The sequence below is a fragment of the Aspergillus ochraceoroseus genome (genome assembly GCF_002846915.1).
Source record: "Aspergillus ochraceoroseus IBT 24754 chromosome Unknown P175scaffold_3, whole genome shotgun sequence".
In the NCBI taxonomy this organism is placed as follows: Eukaryota; Fungi; Ascomycota; class Eurotiomycetes; order Eurotiales; family Aspergillaceae; genus Aspergillus; species Aspergillus ochraceoroseus.
The window spans coordinates 392,028-408,920 of NW_024468478.1; the positions used below are offsets into that span (position 1 = coordinate 392,028).

At 50.0% G+C, this 16,893-nt stretch overlaps 7 protein-coding genes across 7 annotated transcripts; 3 read left to right on the top strand and 4 right to left on the bottom strand.

Annotated features, from left to right (window-relative positions):
- Positions 1-1,372: 1,372 nt before the first annotated feature.
- Positions 1,373-2,078, bottom strand: P175DRAFT_0515568 (uncharacterized protein). The gene is made up of 3 exons (XM_040898866.1): positions 1,909-2,078; positions 1,626-1,854; positions 1,373-1,521 (listed from the first exon to the last, which is right to left on the bottom strand). The coding sequence occupies exons 1-3, from the start codon at positions 1,936-1,938 to the stop codon at positions 1,439-1,441; spliced, it is 342 nt and encodes a 113-aa protein (XP_040752817.1). The 5' UTR covers positions 1,939-2,078; the 3' UTR covers positions 1,373-1,438.
- A 1,223-nt stretch (positions 2,079-3,301) lies between these two features.
- P175DRAFT_0185554 (uncharacterized protein) lies at positions 3,302-4,757 on the top strand. The gene is made up of 2 exons (XM_040892529.1): positions 3,302-3,889; positions 4,012-4,757. The coding sequence occupies exons 1-2, from the start codon at positions 3,784-3,786 to the stop codon at positions 4,638-4,640; spliced, it is 735 nt and encodes a 244-aa protein (XP_040752818.1). The 5' UTR covers positions 3,302-3,783; the 3' UTR covers positions 4,641-4,757.
- Positions 4,758-6,428: 1,671 nt separating this feature from the next.
- On the top strand, positions 6,429-8,329 carry P175DRAFT_0500328 (argininosuccinate lyase ARG4). The gene is made up of 3 exons (XM_040896934.1): positions 6,429-6,549; positions 6,633-7,463; positions 7,524-8,329. The coding sequence occupies exons 1-3, from the start codon at positions 6,495-6,497 to the stop codon at positions 8,030-8,032; spliced, it is 1,395 nt and encodes a 464-aa protein (XP_040752819.1). The 5' UTR covers positions 6,429-6,494; the 3' UTR covers positions 8,033-8,329.
- Positions 8,159-9,336, bottom strand: P175DRAFT_0185972 (uncharacterized protein). Its single transcript, XM_040892530.1, has one exon. The coding sequence runs from the start codon at positions 9,154-9,156 to the stop codon at positions 8,284-8,286; it is 873 nt and encodes a 290-aa protein (XP_040752820.1). The 5' UTR covers positions 9,157-9,336; the 3' UTR covers positions 8,159-8,283.
- Positions 9,337-9,641: 305 nt separating this feature from the next.
- Positions 9,642-11,929, bottom strand: P175DRAFT_0508406 (succinate dehydrogenase [ubiquinone] flavoprotein subunit; the record flags this gene model as incomplete). The annotated part of the gene is made up of 6 exons (XM_040898349.1): positions 9,642-9,861; positions 9,952-11,340; positions 11,402-11,565; positions 11,631-11,704; positions 11,774-11,828; positions 11,888-11,929. The coding sequence occupies 6 exons, from the start codon at positions 11,927-11,929 to the stop codon at positions 9,642-9,644; spliced, it is 1,944 nt and encodes a 647-aa protein (XP_040752821.1).
- A 792-nt stretch (positions 11,930-12,721) lies between these two features.
- rpt1 (proteasome regulatory particle base subunit RPT1) lies at positions 12,722-14,509 on the bottom strand (the record flags this gene model as incomplete). The annotated part of the gene is made up of 4 exons (XM_040895278.1): positions 14,140-14,509; positions 13,942-14,056; positions 13,654-13,883; positions 12,722-13,601 (listed from the first exon to the last, which is right to left on the bottom strand). The coding sequence occupies exons 1-4, from the start codon at positions 14,232-14,234 to the stop codon at positions 12,722-12,724; spliced, it is 1,320 nt and encodes a 439-aa protein (XP_040752822.1). The 5' UTR covers positions 14,235-14,509.
- Positions 14,510-14,547: 38 nt separating this feature from the next.
- P175DRAFT_0500331 (chaperonin-containing T-complex subunit CCT4) lies at positions 14,548-16,809 on the top strand. The gene is made up of 7 exons (XM_040896935.1): positions 14,548-14,653; positions 14,710-14,761; positions 14,816-14,838; positions 14,890-14,919; positions 14,972-15,001; positions 15,062-15,634; positions 15,693-16,809. The coding sequence occupies exons 1-7, from the start codon at positions 14,606-14,608 to the stop codon at positions 16,545-16,547; spliced, it is 1,611 nt and encodes a 536-aa protein (XP_040752823.1). The 5' UTR covers positions 14,548-14,605; the 3' UTR covers positions 16,548-16,809.
- The last annotated feature ends 84 nt before the right edge of the window (positions 16,810-16,893 follow it).

The following is a 16,893-nucleotide window of genomic DNA, read 5'->3' on the forward strand; positions in this document are numbered from 1 at the left end:
CATGCAGTGCCATCCTCCAATGGCACGCATTGTACTAACCAACCCTGTATGCAGAGCCGATCTATATGATACAGAATGCGGGGTGCGGCCATATCTAGGTACAATGCATTATCGTACCCTAGCCTAGGTACGTACTACCGATAACTAGTTACTTGTGGACGGACTGGACTCTGGAGTGGAATAAGCCACTAACCAATAGATAATAACTATGTAACTAACTAACTAGTTACGGAGTAATGAGTATTGACTGCATCCATCCAATTCCACGGAGGGAGAACTAACTGCCTACACTCCGACAGCCCGATTCCGATTCCGATTCCCTCCTCCCTCCTCCTCCCGGATGAGGGTCGGAGGTATCAGATTGGAGTTGTCTTAGCTCTGGCCCACCACTCTACTCACTTCTTAGCTGCTGTGTTCTACGGAGTGTGCCTGCTCCCTCCAGAGCATGTAAGACTTAGTTTTGGTTGGGGCTCTTAGTTCTCCTGCGCCCGCCGGCTGTCTACGGAGTACCTAGTTAGGTATTGTTTCTGGGTGTAGATCCAGATCAGTCGGGCCGGTTGCCCGATGGGGAACTATCGATCGAGCTACGGGTTATTCAACCTTAGGTAGGTAGGATGTGGCCTTGTTCCTGCACTCAAGTCTCCTGTAGGTTCTGGATGTCATCGGGTATACATACATACCTACATACATACGTACGTACGTACAAATCGTCGGGTAGATTAGATTGGGTTAGGTTCGAGATGTCATGGGTCGGGACGGAGACGGGAGTTTATCGGTCGTTACGTGATTCTTTTCCATTGGTTTTATGTCACAATTTCCTTGTAGAGTGTTTTTCAGAGTGAGTTGATTATGATGTTGGTTGTGTGTGTGTGTGTGTGTACTCTACATAGGTGTGTACATGAATCCAAGTATGCTGTAGTAGGTAAAATAAAAGTGCGAGTTTCATAATCTAGTAAGCTTGAGTAATAGGAATCCCGAATATCCTAACTATTCTATGTGTATCAATCAATGACCAAGTAAAGTACCAAATGTAACCGAAAAATGCCCGTGATTGTTTCGCCCTTGCTTCTGATGATGCCCGACAAACTCCTTGCTAATCCAAACCAACATAATTGTGAGAAAAAAAAAAAAAAAAAAGAAAAGAAAAAGCCAAGGAACGAGGTAGAGCATGCTTGAGAGATAAGATGACAAATGAAACATGGACAGGTGAGGGTATTATTTCACGCGTGGTGGCTCAAACATTATTCGTAGTTATGCAAGGGGCGAGTAAGAGAAGAGAGAGAGAGAGAGAAGGGAAAAAAAAAAAAAAAAAAAAAAAAAAAGGGAGGCATTCCATTATGGAACCGAGTTCTACCGTATCTCCAGGGTCAAGAGAAAAGGTAAAATTTAGAAAAAAAAAAAAAATGACGATGACAATGAGATTCCTGAATCGTCTCTCTCACTCAAATCGCTGGCGTCGTCGCATATCATCTCGGCTTAGGAATCGTCGGATTCTAGAAACAAATCTAGACGCCGTAGAGTCTAGGTTGCAGCAGCGTTAGTATGCATGACAGGTAAGATGCAATTCGAGGGGTGAAAGACAAGTAGTTCCTAAAGAGGAGAATGAAAACGAGCAAGTCACTTACCGCTGTACCTGCGTGGTGTGGGTTTCAGGTAATGCTCCGGGAGGGATCGTGGAGAAGAGACTTCGGCCCAGTACGAGGTATCATGATAGCCGGAGAAGTTCTTGGCTCTGGACCATGGGTTGTCGTCGGATTGCATCTGGAGAGCGACAACGTGAGGATAGAGAGTTCCCAGAGGATAGAGGAGCTCTTCGGAAGGTCGAAGCCTGTTCAAGTCAAAGCTTTGACTTGTCTAGAGACAAACGTCAGACACTGGCCCGTAATCACGGAAAGAAAGTGAACTCACATAAGGCTCGTAGTTGGACTTGTAAGTCATGATTGTGATAAGGTGAGAAGAGGAAAAGGTAGGGACGCGTTCCGAGTATCTATGACTTTGTTGAAAGGAGTTGAACGCAGCTGATGGTCATCGTGAGAGAGAAACCTTGACGGTCTTATATCGCGAGGCAGAGAATCGTGGGATGGTGGAGGGAGATATTCAGCGCATGGCATGGAGATCCTTGGGTCATCATCTACTTCATTTTTTTTTTGCTTTTTTTTTTTTTGCTTATTTTATTTTATTTTATTTTATTTTATTTTATTTCTTTTTGCTTTTTTAAAATGGGCAATTCTAGCGTCATATTTGCGATGTTTATTGATTGGAGCAGGATCGGAGCAAGATCTCACTAGACTCCCAGGTTGGTTCATCTTTAGCGAGACATGCCACTAACACTAGTGAACTGACGCCAAACAGGGTCTAAAGGGGACTATTAAATTAACCTCCGGGCTGTATCGCCGCTAATGGAGAGGAGGAGTTTATGACCAGTAGCAACCCGGAGAGGCTCACCATCTTCAAAGCCACATGCTGCTGCATCTGGGACTCTTACCAGGAGGTGCTGACGACCGGTCATGCAGTTCCACACTCTGTCGATGAATGATGATCCAATATTGCCTCGGTTCCAAATATAGTAGGCTACTCTGGACATGTGTACAGCAGTACCGTCAACCGTCTGACCCATTCCTTGTCTGTTGATCAGAACTCAACCCTTGCGTTCTCACACCGCGTGAGTTGAAGGTTCTCCCCTCCACGTTTTGAGAGAGTTTGAGAACAGGATGCATATGTAAGATGACGATGAGCAGATTCTGTTAGTCTAGGCTAGACCACCTTTCCCACTTGAGACAGACCGGCCATGTGTGGATGAAGGTGGGTTACCTGGACAGTGCCGCAAGAGCACTGACGACGAGAGCTGTCACATTCCGCCGGGGAAACGCCATTCAACTATTGGAGATGCCCCTGAATGGTTTGTCATTAGCAGAGCGCGACTCGCCTCGCTTGTTGAAATTAATATCGGGGGTTGTTAATATTAATTATCTTCTTCCCTTTTCACGACACTCGGCTAGACGGGAGGTTTCTCACCTCTCTCTCTCTCACTCTGATCCGAAGATGCCCTCGAATTGCACAGGAAGATTAGTAACATTCTCAATAGACTCGAGGACTTAGGTAGTAACCATCCCGAAGAAAGGAACAGGAAGAGTTCCCGGTCAAACCCCCAAAGTCGGTTTTTTTCATTTCTTTTCACCTTTAGTGAAGGAAGAGCGCCAGACTAAAAGCAAATAGTTCTCTCGACGGACTCCTGGACCATTTCCGAAAAGGGAGCGACTATTTAGGGCAACGCAGCCCTACCTCCCATACATGTACCGAGGAACAAAGCAGTTTTGCACAGCCACGCTCTGAATCGCTAGTTCTGTGGCTCATTACTCAGTAGCCACATCTCGGGAATCCGGGATAGAGTCAGATCTTCGGTTTGCCCAAGTCTTCTGCGGTGGAACCCGCAGATAGCTTACTAGAACGGCGCTTAAACCAGAAATTGTCCCGTTCTTGGGCGGTCTTTCATTTTCCGTTTTGGCTGTCCACCACCATGTACTTCGGAAACACCGTGTGTGTCTCCCTATAGGGAAAGATGACAGGCAGATATAAGGATGAGGCCGTTTCCCTCCTTTCCCTCATGCTCTATCGGAATTCAGAGATCCAAAATATCTTGGGATCATTATTTTTTTTTTTTTTGGATCGAAATCAAATTCTACGAACTTTGATATCATATTGCTTTGCCTGCTCTGAGCTTTCCCCCTCCTCACCGTCAATTCCTTCCGACATATACGCATCTATATATGTCAAATCAGAAAAATGACTCTGAACGTGCAGGATTCTGGAAGAGAATGTTGGGAAAGTTCTCCGTGTATAGATATGCACGACCCCTCTTCTATCACATCGCTGCCTTGTCACCCCGCAAGTAGGTTCTTTTTTTTTTTTTTTTTTTTTCTTCTTCTTCTCGTCTTCCCTCCTCTTCTCCCAGGTCTCTTCTCTCTTATTCTATTATGACGGTCTTCTCTAAACCACAATCCCCTTGCACAGAATCCATGTGTCTGGAAACTGAACGCGGTTCGGGTAGACACGATCATTTGCAACCTGTATCAGTTGCCCACTCTCCGGGGCCAAGTCCTGAGACTCCTGATGTGCCATCGCTCCGCGCAGAGTTCTTCCAGGTCAACCTAGATGCCTGGTATCCGCGGTACTTGGCTTGCCTGCGGCACTTTCTTGAGGAAGGACAGCATACGGTCGCCGTGCAGTCTCTGGCGGCTTTTGTCAATATCCGGCTTCCTTATCAACGATTGCCGGAACCAGTCAACCACTTTGCTGGCCCGTCCAATGGCTCTTCTCATCTCTCACTACGGCCGTATATCCAGCGTCTGATCGTGACTGGCAACGACATGCCCGCCGTTCTCGAGGCATTTTTTGGGGGCGATTGGCTAGCTGGTGTTGGGTCCATTTGGAAGCAGGAAAGATTGAATTACTTGTTTACAGCCAAGAGCTCCGGCTGGGCGTCAACCAAGTCAGCCTATGACATCCTTCCTGATGAGCAAACCCCATTTCTAAGACCTCTTCGTGGGCCGTCAGAAGATGAGCTTCGCATGGCTGAATCCAGGTGGAGTGAATGGCTTGCAATGGAGGACTGGATGGTGGGGCCTCGTAGCCCATGGTAGGAAAAAAAAAAAAAAAGGGGGGGGGGAGGGAGGAAAGATTGATGAAGTGATGATTTATGACCTATGATATTTCTTGTCATTCTTTTATTATTTCCATTTGTTGATTTCATTTTCTTTTTTCTCGTCAGGATTTCTTTTATAGTGATTTTTGTGTTTCTACCGCGTACTTGCTACAGATCAAGTCCTAGCTAATTCTCAATTGTAGTGGCATTAGATATACTTAGTACCATTCAGTCACTTAAAGTTCTCCCCGTCAGTTAAATCATAAATAAATAATAATAATAATAATAATACTACTAATAATAAAAAAGACAAGGGAAATTTTAACATGAAAAGTCTGCCAGCAGGGAATTCAAAAACCGAATCTTGCAGAGCACCGCCACACCTCGGCTCCTCCGACTCGGATGTCTCAAATAACAATCTCGGTTACCAGAGCCCTTTACAGGATGGACCAGAACTAAGCTTCCAAAACTAATCCGTGAGACGGTTAGTACTCTGTACTGACGTACCTGACATGGAACGGTTATCACTCGGTGTTTCATCGGGATTACTCTTGTTGAGTTCCAAGCGAAGCGAACCGGTATGTAGCTGTCTCCAGAGTCATGACTCCATACTAATATTCCATGCGGAAGAGGTTTCCGACACTTAATAGATTCATCATGCTATACTCCGTATACTCTTCTCTTTCTTACGAATATAATGCTCGACTTTCGCCCCTTTTTTCTTTTTTTTTTGAATTTTGCTGCGGCTGATATCTCACTCCCTCTCAGGGGTAAAATCCTCATCATAAGTAGGGTAGGTATTATTCTGCCTCACTTCTATCTAGTCCATCAATACGATTCTTGACTCGTCAATTTCATCTTTCTTTGTTCCAAGGGACAATATACTACTGGCCACTCTCTTCTCATGTAGATCAGGCTCGTGCGCAACTATTGAATCTCCAGCTCTGCTAACCTTGAACTACCTTAACCAACCCACCGGGAATCCCGTTCTGTTCCACCCCTCCACCCCCTAATTGCGATCTACATGGATCTGACTGGTTTGTTAACCCCTTTCGCTTTCTGACAGCCAGCCCAAGTGGATTCCAGCAGATTCCCCCCTCCAGCAGATCACTGCAGTCTGTTCCCGGTTCCTGGGCTTCAGCCTTCAGCCCCAAAAAAAAGTCCTCGGGATATGCAGGTCCAGATCTCTCTGGATTTGAAATCTTACTCGGCTGGGAGTCCTGACTCCTGGGAGTTGATCAAGACTAGAGAGATCGTTTCCACTTTAGGTCGCGCACCAGACCGGGGGGTTTGAACAGTAGGGCTGCTTTGGCTGAGCCCTACAGTGTAGCAAACTGAGACAGTAAGACAATAGTCACGTCGCTGGGCTCAGCTACAGCCACGTTACTCTGACAGCCGCAGTTTTGTTCGGGATTTGGCTGGAGAATTTGGGAGATGTACGGAGTACCATTAGAGATTGTACAAAGTCAACATTGAACTGCTGGGTCTAATATATGGGTTGCATGGTTCTTGATTGACATGTAAGAATAAATAATATCATCGTATATATATGTGTATATATATGTGTATATATAAACTGGCATCACTTAACCCCTCACTGGACACATTACTAAATAATAATGAGTTATACTATCCAAATATAATAAGAAATGAAGCCAAATCTCGAGCTCATCTCATTCCACGCCGATGACGGACAAGGACATCCAGAAATGGGTTAGCGTAGAAATCAATCCGCACCGAATGATTCATTTTGTTTGATCGCGGAGTCATAGACTACCTAGGTTAATTACTCTTTCGCCCACGACAACAGCACCTCATTTCATCTCCAGTTCAAACCAATTGCATATCCAAAATGAGCGGCCCCAAGGCTGTCGCAGAGAACATGCTCTGGGGAGGTCGATTCACTCGTCAGTAGCCCCGTAGCCCCCCCCCCCCCTCCACGCTCTGATTTACCTGCATCCAGGACTAACCACATTCACTCGCTTTGTAGAGGGTCTCGACCCCCTTATGGTCCAGTACAACCAGTCCCTTCCCTACGACCGGATCCTATGGAGACAAGACATCGCGGGATCTATTGCCTTTGCGCGAGCCAACGCAAAGACAGGCATTCTCAGCGCACGCGAGTTCTCCGAAATCGAGCGCGGGTTCAGGCAGATCGCAGAGGAATGGAGCACCAACACCTTTGTCATCCAGGAGAACGACGAGGATATTCACACAGCGAACGAGCGCCGCCTGTCGGAGATCATTGGCAAGGAGATTGGAGGCAAGCTGCACACGGGCCGCTCGCGCAATGAGCAGATTGCAACCGACATGCGTTTGTGGTTACGCGACGAGCTCCGCAAGCTGGAGGGCTTCCTGTCCGACCTGGTCAAGGTCTCCATTGCCCGCGCAGAGAGTGAGATAGATTATCTCATGCCCGGCTACACCCACCTCCAGAAGGCCCAGCCGGTTCGCTGGGCGCACTGGCTCCTCTCCCACGCGACGGCCTTTACTGATGAACTCAAGCGCCTCCGTGAGGTCACTAAGCGGGTCAACCGCTCCCCTCTGGGCACTGGGGCTCTTGCGGGAAACCCCTTCCACATTGACCGTGAAGCGATGGCCAAGGAGCTGGGCTTCGATGGCCTGCTCTACAACTCCATGAATGCGGTGGGTGACCGTGACTTTGCCATGGAGACCATGCAGTGGGGCAGCTCGTTCATGCTGAAGATTTCTCGCTGGGCCGAGGATCTGATCATCTACTCCAGCCTGGAGTTTGGTTACGTTCGTTTGTCGGATGCTTATTCTACCGGCTCCTCGTTGATGCCTCAGAAGAAGAACGCAGGTAAGTTTCTTTTTCCGCCTCTGGTGCAACTTTGGCTCATTGTTCGGGTTGAATGAACAGATAGCCTGGAGCTTCTGCGGGGAAAGGCTGGCCGCGCCTTTGGCCACATGGCCGGTCTGATGTGCACCATCAAGGGCCTGCCTACCACCTACAACAAGGACCTGCAGGAGAGCGTGGAGCCTCTTCTGGACCATATCAAGACCGTGGGCGATAGCATCCAGATTGCCACGGGCGTCCTGTCCACCCTGACCGTCATCCCCGAGAAGATGGTTGCCGCTCTGACTCCCGAGATGCTGGCGACGGAATTCGCCGATTATCTGGTGCGCAAGGGCGTGCCCTTCCGGGAGGGCCACCATATCTCTGGCCGGGTGGTGGCCCTGGCCGAGAGCACCGGCGTCCCCATGGACCAGCTTTCGCTGGCGCAGCTCAAGGGCATTGACGCCCGGTTCGGCGACGATGTCCGCACCTGCCTGGACTACGAGCGCGCAGTGGAGCTCAAGGATGCCATTGGTGGCTGCAGCAAGCGTGCTGTCCTTGAACAGACCTCGGTCCTTAAGGGTCTTTTGTAATCGGTTCTTGGGTGAACCTTTTCGACTATACGAAACACACAAAAAGGGTTAAGGAGGCGATATAAAAAAAAAAAAAAAAAAAGGGAGGTTCTACAATATTATTCAAATCCATGGGTTAATATAAAATATAAACATAGATCGAGTCTATTCATGTTTTGCCTAGATATACCTAAGAAACTCCAAGAAGATCAACCAGTCCAACCAAGTCCCTTATTATCAACACAAGTAATAGAAGAGCGACGGAAATCTATCTATATACATGTATATATAATAATATATAGTACAGTAAGACCTAACCAAGAGCCCCCTCCCATCTTCCACTTCCCTCTCACCGTAGTGGAAAAACCTCCTCCATTCAGCCCGATAAGCCGGCAAAACAGACTCTCGTACCGGGGGCTGGAGTTTTGGGTCGTCCGTGACGAACTCAGGAGTATAATGCTTCTGGACCTGTACTGGTTACAGTGTCGTGCCCCCAGCTGCTGGCCGTGGGGAATGTCTGGACTGTCGACTGGCTGCTGCTGCTGCTGCTGGTCCACCGGGTTCCTGGGAAGAAGAAGAAGAAGAAGCCTTCCACCGGCGGATTTTCGTGGGCTTTTCGCCAGCGAAGCAGGGTGAACCGTTTTCTCTTGCTTCTTTTTGGACCGCGAAATCATGTAAACGACGACTAGTCCTGCAATGATCAGGGCCGCAAGCACGCCTCCAACGATCCCCCCTCCGATAAAGGGCAGAGTGGGGGTTCTGGACATGCCCTGTTGGATTCGCTGCTGGATTTGTTGTTGTGGGACTGGCAATGGGACCGACGGTGGTAGACTGTGCATTTGCGCTCTCCCGGAGGACGTCGGAGCTCCTGATACAGTGCTTGTTCGTGTGGATGTGCTGAAACTGCCTGTGGTTTGTGTTCTGGTTGTGATTGTTGCCGTTGCTGTTTTTACTGTGGTTGTGACAGTCGTTCTCCCTGTCCCGGCATATGTCGTTGCAGACACCAAGGTGCTACCCTCCTCTGGACATATCCCCGAGGTACATGGATCGACCGAACAGCAGCCTCTAAATGGCCCTTTGGTACGGACATACCAAAGTCTATTTGCTGGGCAAGTCGTACTCTGACGAACAGCGAGTCGAGTCATGGACGTTTCTGAGTTTGCCAAAGAATGAAACAGCAAAACATGCACTGCGCCAGATCAGCATTGGGAAGGAGATATTGCCCTAGGGCGTAACGGAATTCACCTCTTTGTTTGCAGAAAAAGAAACCCACCCCCGTCGGGTCCGTCGAGTGGCTTCGAGGGACTTCTCTCCATTATACCGAAAACACGACCATGAACATCCGGACACATAGGTGCAGTGAAAAGACAACTCCAATTGTATAATAAGCTAACAGATGGCTATAAAAAAAACAAATAGAACGTGAGTACTCCCAACTCATCGCCTGGAGAAAACAATGGATATACACATATAAAGACATAGGAAATAAACAGGGTCGAATTTCATGACGCTCTTTTTTTTTCCCTTCCGAACCAGACGACTCTCCTATTCTACCGCCCCTCAACAACTCAAAATTCCTAGATCCGTTTTATATGGGTCTGGACCGGGGGGCCACTCTAAATGCGCACGCTTAGTAGACACGCTTGAAGGGAGGAACGCTCTTGCACTCGTTCTCATCAAGGGTGTTGTGCTCGACGGCACGGTAGCCGATGTCGACCTTGCCGTGAGGCGACTTCTGCCATGTAAGGGTGTGCTTCATCCAGTTCTTATCGTCACGCTCGGGGTAGTCCTCGCGGGCGTGAGCACCACGAGACTCCTTACGGTTAGCGGCGGCAACGGCAGTTTGGGCACTATAAGAATGGGCATTAGTCGCTGATATTTTCTTGATTTCTTTTTTTTTTTTTTTTTTTTTTTTTTTTTTTGAATAGGATGGTACTTACGCGCAAGTCAGCAGATTGCGGAGTTCCAGAGTCTCAACGAGGTCAGTGTTCCAGATCATAGTGCGATCCTTGGTGCCGACCTGGTCGTACATCTGGTCGATGGCAGTGACCTTCTCCACTCCCTCATCCAAAGACTCCTGGGTACGGAAGACAGAAACGTCAGTCTGCATGGCCTTCTGCATAGCGTTACGGATCTCGAAGGTAGACTTGGGGCCGTCAGCGGTGCGGATGGTGTCAAGGTCCTTGATAGATTGAGCACCAGCATCGGAGCTCAGCTCACGGTGGGGTTTGCCGGGCTGGGCGATGTCACGGACACGGTGGGAAACGGCACGACCGAAGACGACCAGATCCAGAAGCGAGTTGGCACCCAGACGGTTGGCACCGTGGACGGAGACGCAGGCGGCTTCACCGCAAGCGTACAGGCCAGGGACAACCTTGTCGTTACCGTTCTCATCCTGAGTCAGGACTTCACCAGTGAACTTGGTGGGGATACCACCCATGTTGTAGTGGACGGTGGGCAGGACAGGGATGGGCTGCTTGGTGACATCGACACCAGCGAAAATGGAGGCGGTCTCGGAAATACCGGGCAGACGCTCGTGCAGAAGCTCAGCAGGCAAGTGGCTGAGCTGCAGGTAGATGTGGTCCTTCTCAGGGCCGACACCACGGCCCTCACGGATTTCCATGGTCATGGAACGGGAGACGACGTCACGGGAAGCCAGATCCTTGGCGGTAGGAGCATAACGCTCCATGAAACGTTCACCCTCAGAGTTGAGCAGGTAACCACCCTCACCACGAGCACCCTCAGTGATCAGACATCCAGCACCGTAGATACCGGTAGGGTGGAACTGGACGAACTCCAGATCCTGGTTAGGAAGTCCAGCACGAGAAACCATGGCCATACCGTCACCAGTGCAGGTGTGGGCGGAGGTACAGCTGAAGTAGGCACGACCGTAACCACCAGTAGCGAGAACGGTGTGGTGGGCCTTGAAACGGTGAAGAGTTCCATCTTCCTGGTTGTAGGCGATGATACCACGGCACTCGCCATCCTCCATCAGAAGATCCAGAGCAAAGTACTCAATGAAGTAGTTCGTGTGGTGACGCAGAGACTGTCCGTAGAGAGTGTGAAGAAGGGCGTGACCGGTACGATCCGCGACAGCACAGCAACGGTAGGCCTGGCCGCCCTTGCCGAATTCCCTAGACTGACCACCAAAGGCACGCTGGTAGATAAGACCATCCTCGGTACGAGAGAAGGGGCAACCGTAACCCTCCAGCTCACGAACGGAAGCGGGGGCTTCCCTGGTCATGTAGTGAATAGCATCCTGGTCACCAAGCCAGTCGGAACCCTTCACGGTGTCGTACATGTGCCACCTCCAGTCGTCAGGGTGCATGCTGTTCGGACGGGTTAGCGCAATTGGCCATGGCGGAAGGCCGGGAGAAAGTCAAAACTTACTTTCCAAGAGCGGCATTGATACCACCTTGGGCAGCAACTGTGTGAGATCGAGTAGGGAAAAGCTTGGAGACACAGGCAGTGTTGAAGCCAGCTTCCGCCAGACCGAAGGCGGCACGCAGACCGGCACCACCCGCACCGACCACGACGGCATCATACTCGTGGTCCTACAACAAGCACAATCAGAATCCAGCCACTGCAATTGAGCACCCATTCGACATTATTAGCTTACAATGACGGGGTATTTCTCTGAGATATAGCCATTGGCGGCCTTGGCGCGCAGAGGGTTGCTGCCGAAGATGCGGGCTGGTGAAGGGGTTCGTTAGCACACGCGGGATAGGGTCTTTTCCCCGGCGAGGGTCATTCAATGCGTACCTGCAGGACGGGAGGAGGAAAAGAGACGTCTCTGATCTCTCAAGGCGCGGGAGATCTATACGAAATACAAGGTCAGCATCAGATCCAGTCGCAACCGAGGGCCATAAAACGCACCTTGGAGGCAGGAGCTAGGCTCCGCAAGCTCACGGAGCTCATAATGGCGGATCACAAGAAAAGGGAGACTTCTCCAATAAATCCGAAAGAGGGGAGAGGGGGGGGGGGGGTAAGGAGGAAGTGTAAGAAGCAGAACACACAAGATAGAGAGAGGGAGAAGGGACGAAGGAAGAAGGTGGTGGTGCTTGCCAAAAGCTGCACTTTTGCGGGATTGCCGTTTCTGTTTCTGCTCGAACGAAGAAGCGGAAGTCCGGCTGACATAATCAAGCCTTACTTGCCGACGGAGAGGATCGGGGCCAAAGTGGCCAATCAGAGACTGCGTAGTGGTAATCACCTCGGGCGGCCGGCAGCTTTTCATTGGCCGAACCCGGCAAGGCACGTGGCCGGTCCTTCTTTTAACCCGACTACTTAGCGAAGAGTTCCGGGGGCTCTTGCTGGGTGGCCGAAGTTGATTGTATACAGTGGTGGGAGTCGAGGTATTCCTGGATCTTGGGTATTTTGTATACCCTAAGGATTATCCTAGGAATTCATGCCCTCCATGTTGCAACCCCCCATGCTCTCGTCGGTACTAGCCTGGCGGTCTGCTTGCTTGTGCCGAAATGAGCCGCTGAGATCAGTCATGTGACATTCGGATAACCGTGGGCATCACGAGCTGGAATGTCTATCCTATATTAGGAGGTCTCTTAAGAGTGACAGGAAAGTGGTGTAAGCATTTATGGACCTCGTAGACGACTGATTCACTAAGCTAAATTTGATCATACACATCCCAGCCCATGCACGCAATGTAACCCCCCCCCCCCCCCCCACCCTGAAGATATAGAGCAACGAGAAAATCTAATTATACTGCATGTATGTTGCTGTTGAGTTGAACTTCAAGTTACCCTTGATCACCTTGTCCACTGCCGCCAAAAAGTCCTTCTCTGTCGCAACCTTCCGTCGAGCTCGGATGGCGAACATGCCCGCCTCTGTTGCAACACTTCGCAGCTCTGCTCCCGTAGCATTAGGGCACAGTCGAGAAATCAGCTCCCATCGAATATCTCTCTCCACAGACATGCTCTTGGCGTGGATTCGGAGGATGTTAGCACGGCCCTCGACGTCGGGCAGCGAGAACTCGATCTTGCGGTCAATTCGTCCAGGGCGCATCAGGGCAGGATCCAAAGTTGACGGTCGGTTGGTTGCGAACATGACTTTGATGTTACCTCGAGCGTCAAACCCGTCCAGCTGCGTGATAAGCTCAAGCATGGTGCGTTGCACTTCGTTATCACCGCCCGCTCCGTCATCGAAACGAGCTCCACCGACGGCATCGATTTCGTCGAAGAAGATGATGCATGCCTTCTTGGTTCTGGCCATTTCGAAGAGCTCGCGGACCATTCGGGCACCTTCACCGACGTATTTTTGAACCAGTTCACTACCAATAACACGAATGAAAGTGGCATCCGTTCGGTTGGCCACAGCTCGGGCACAGAGGGTCTTTCCGGTACCGGGAGGACCGTACAGTAGAGCACCCTTGGGGGGATCGATACCCAGGTTGACGAACCGCTCAGGGGATAGTAGTGGCATTTCGACGACTTCTCGTAGCTTCTCAATTTGTTCTTTGCAACCTCCGACGTCTCCGTATGTCACATCGGGCTTGTCTTCGACGGTCATCATCGTCACGCTGGGGTCGATTTTGGGGGGAAGTGGCAACATGATCTGGTACTTGTTTCGATCGACACTGAGAATCATAGTTAGCATGGGCGGTAGAAGGAGATAAAGAATGCCCGTACCCAACTCTCATGCCCTCCTCGATATCCGTAGGGCTCACGCGCTCCCCTAGATTCACGACGAACTTGGCAATTTGCTTGACATTGATGACATATTTGCTCTTGTCGGCATCCTTCTCATCCTGAATGATCTTTGTGCAGCGAGCCACCTGCAATGGTTGCTCCTCTGCCATACGTTGTCGATCTGCAGCTACATCCCAAAGGTGTGGAGGTGCCAGGCCCGTATCGGATTCCTAAGCAGGTCAGTTTCGACAGATTCCGCTCGCTTCTCGCTGTCGTAAGGCCAAATACCTTAACACCAATCTTCTCGTTCACGCTCGCTTGCCTGTCCTTGATCTGTTTCTCTAGCTTCTTTAATGCATTTGCGTAGGGAGCCGCGCCATATGTCTTGAGTACTTGGATGTCCCTAGAGCCAGCAAGTCAGCCACCGCGTCATCTATAGCCCGACCGCATCGCGGAAATGCAAGAAAAAGTAAAGGATTAACTAACTCATCTGTGAGAGGGGTGATCTTCTTCTCAGGCTCTTCGTCATCAGCGAAGTTCTTCTTGTACTTCTCCCAGTTCTCTCCCGTGGCGCTAGGCATGGCGAGAGATAGTGGCTAGACACAGGGCGAGGAAAGCGGATAATCAAAAGTACAACAGTCGGAGAAGTATTAGACGGTCGTAGAGAATCAAGGAATTAATGAATGAGATGGAGATGAAGAGCAAAGTGGGAAGAAAGGTGATGTCGTCGAGAGCTGTTCTCTCTCTCTCTCTCGCCCAGCTTGAGCTGTTGACGCTAGTGGCCGCCAAGCCCCAGAAGCAACACCGCCCAAATCGCAGAATTTCCCAGAGCCCGCCATCGATCCAGCTTCGGTATCTTTCCTGTCTGTGTCAACGCCCCTTTTCTTGATTCTCTTAATATTTTTTTTTTTTTGGATCGATATACGGTTTCTGCATCAGAGCCTCATCTACCATGGCCACTGCAGTCTCCCAAGCTGCTCCTAGCAGCACCTCCTTCAAGGTGTGTTCGCTTTGCGGAGGGGAAATTACTGTGGGCCGTTTTCTGATAATTCGCAGGACAAGGAGAAGCCTATGGCGGTGCGGACGTCCAACATTCTAGCAGCTAGAGGTATGTTTGGTGACGCAGAGCTGAATGCGGAATAATATTCTAATGAAAAAATAGCTGTGGCCGATGCCATCAGAACGGTATGCTTGTCTGGTTCGATATCACAGATGAGGGGCTAATCCGCGATGCAGTCATTGGGACCCAGGGGAATGGACAAGATGGTATGTCTCGGTTCTTGAATACTTCTATGCGCAACTGCTAATTCTATTCTAGATCCAAACACCCAAAGGCAACACAATCATTGTACGAATCCTCACCTCCGACGGTAGTACGCATACCACTAACTAACCACCCCGCGCGCAGACCAACGATGGAAACACAATGTTGAAGGATATGAGCGTTATGCACCCAGCTGCCCGCATGCTGGTCGATCTGAGTGCTGCCCAGGATGTTGAGGCCGGTGACGGAACAACCTCTGTGGTCGTGATTGCAGGAAGCCTGTTGGGTGCTGCGGAGCGCCTGCTCGCCAAGGGTATTCACCCCACGGTCATCTCTGAGTCCTTCCAAAGAGCCGCTGCTGCAGCGGTCGAGATCCTCCACAACATTTCCCGTCCGATCAACCTTACGGACCGCAACACCCTGCTCCAGGCCGCATCCACCTCCCTTTCCTCCAAGATTGTCTCGCAGCACTCTAGCCTTCTTGGTCCGATGGCCGTTGACTCGGTGCTCAAAGTTGTCGACCCCAAGACTGCCGAAAATGTGGATCTTAGGAATATCCGTATTGTGAAGAAGGTTGGCGGAACAATTGAAGATAGTGAGATGATTGATGGTTTGGTGTTGAACCAGTCCGTTATCAAGAGCAGCGGTGGTCCCACAAGAATTGAGAAGGCCCGGATAGGTCTAATCCAATTCCAGCTCAGCCCCCCTAAGCCTGATGTATGTTTCTGACCCTTTAACGACTAGCGATATAAATCAACCTAACCTAAGAAAATAGATGGAGAACCAGATTGTTGTGAACGACTACCGCCAGATGGACAAGATCCTGAAGGAGGAGCGCCAATATCTCCTCAACATGGTGAAGAAGATCCAGAAGACAAAGTGCAACGTCCTTTTGATCCAGAAGTCTATTCTCCGTGACGCAGTGAACGATCTTTCCCTCCATTTCCTTTCTCGGCTTAAAATTTTGGCCGTCAAGGACATTGAGCGTGACGAGGTTGAGTTCCTGTGCAAGAGTCTGGGCTGCAAGCCTGTTGCGAACATTGACTCTTTCACCGAGGATAAGTTGGGTACCGCTGACGTTGTGGAGGAGGTTCAGGCCTCTGGGGCTCGCTACGTGAAGATCACCGGCATCAAGGCCCCCGCTAATGCTGCCAACCAAACCGTTTCGATTGTCGCTCGCGGCGCCAACAGTCTCATCCTCGATGAAGCAGAGCGTTCGCTGCACGATGCTCTGTGTGTTATCCGTTGCCTTGTGAAGAAGCGTGCTCTCATTGCTGGTGGTGGAGCTCCCGAAATCGAAGTCGCCCACTCTCTTGCCATGCGTGCTCGTGAACTCACGGGCACGGAGGCGATCTGCTGGAAGGCCTTTGCGGAAGCCATGGAAGTGATCCCCACCACTCTTGCCGAGAACGCTGGCCTGAACTCGATCAAGGTCGTCACAGAACTCCGACACCGTCACGCCCAGGGCCAGCACAACGCTGGAGTCAGCATCCGTAGCGGCGGTGTGAAGGACGATATCACCGAGGAGAATATCCTGCAACCCCTCCTGGTTAGCACCAGCGCCATTGAGCTTGCCGCTGAGACAGTGAAGATGATCATGAGAATTGACGACATTGCGTTGTCGAGGTAGACGACGACCATGTCGTATAGAAAAGTGTTGTATGATGACAAATAATACTTCAAAACAGACGATCTCTTAGCAGTATTGAGCATAGAATAAAGATTCTGATAGTAAAGGTGCAAGGAACCCTCCTAGATGAATGGATGGGACATCAGAAAGTGTAGTTCTTCATCAGGGACCTTGCCTTGCATAATAGAGATTATTTATACTTCCGTGTAAGAATCTTCCTTGGTTCGAATCAGGCGCATTCATCCCAAACTACATAAGAGTCTCCAAAGTCATGAATGAACTTACAGTATATATACTATACCTAACCTAGCCTGCATGACTATATAGTGAGTTAGATAGTCTACCT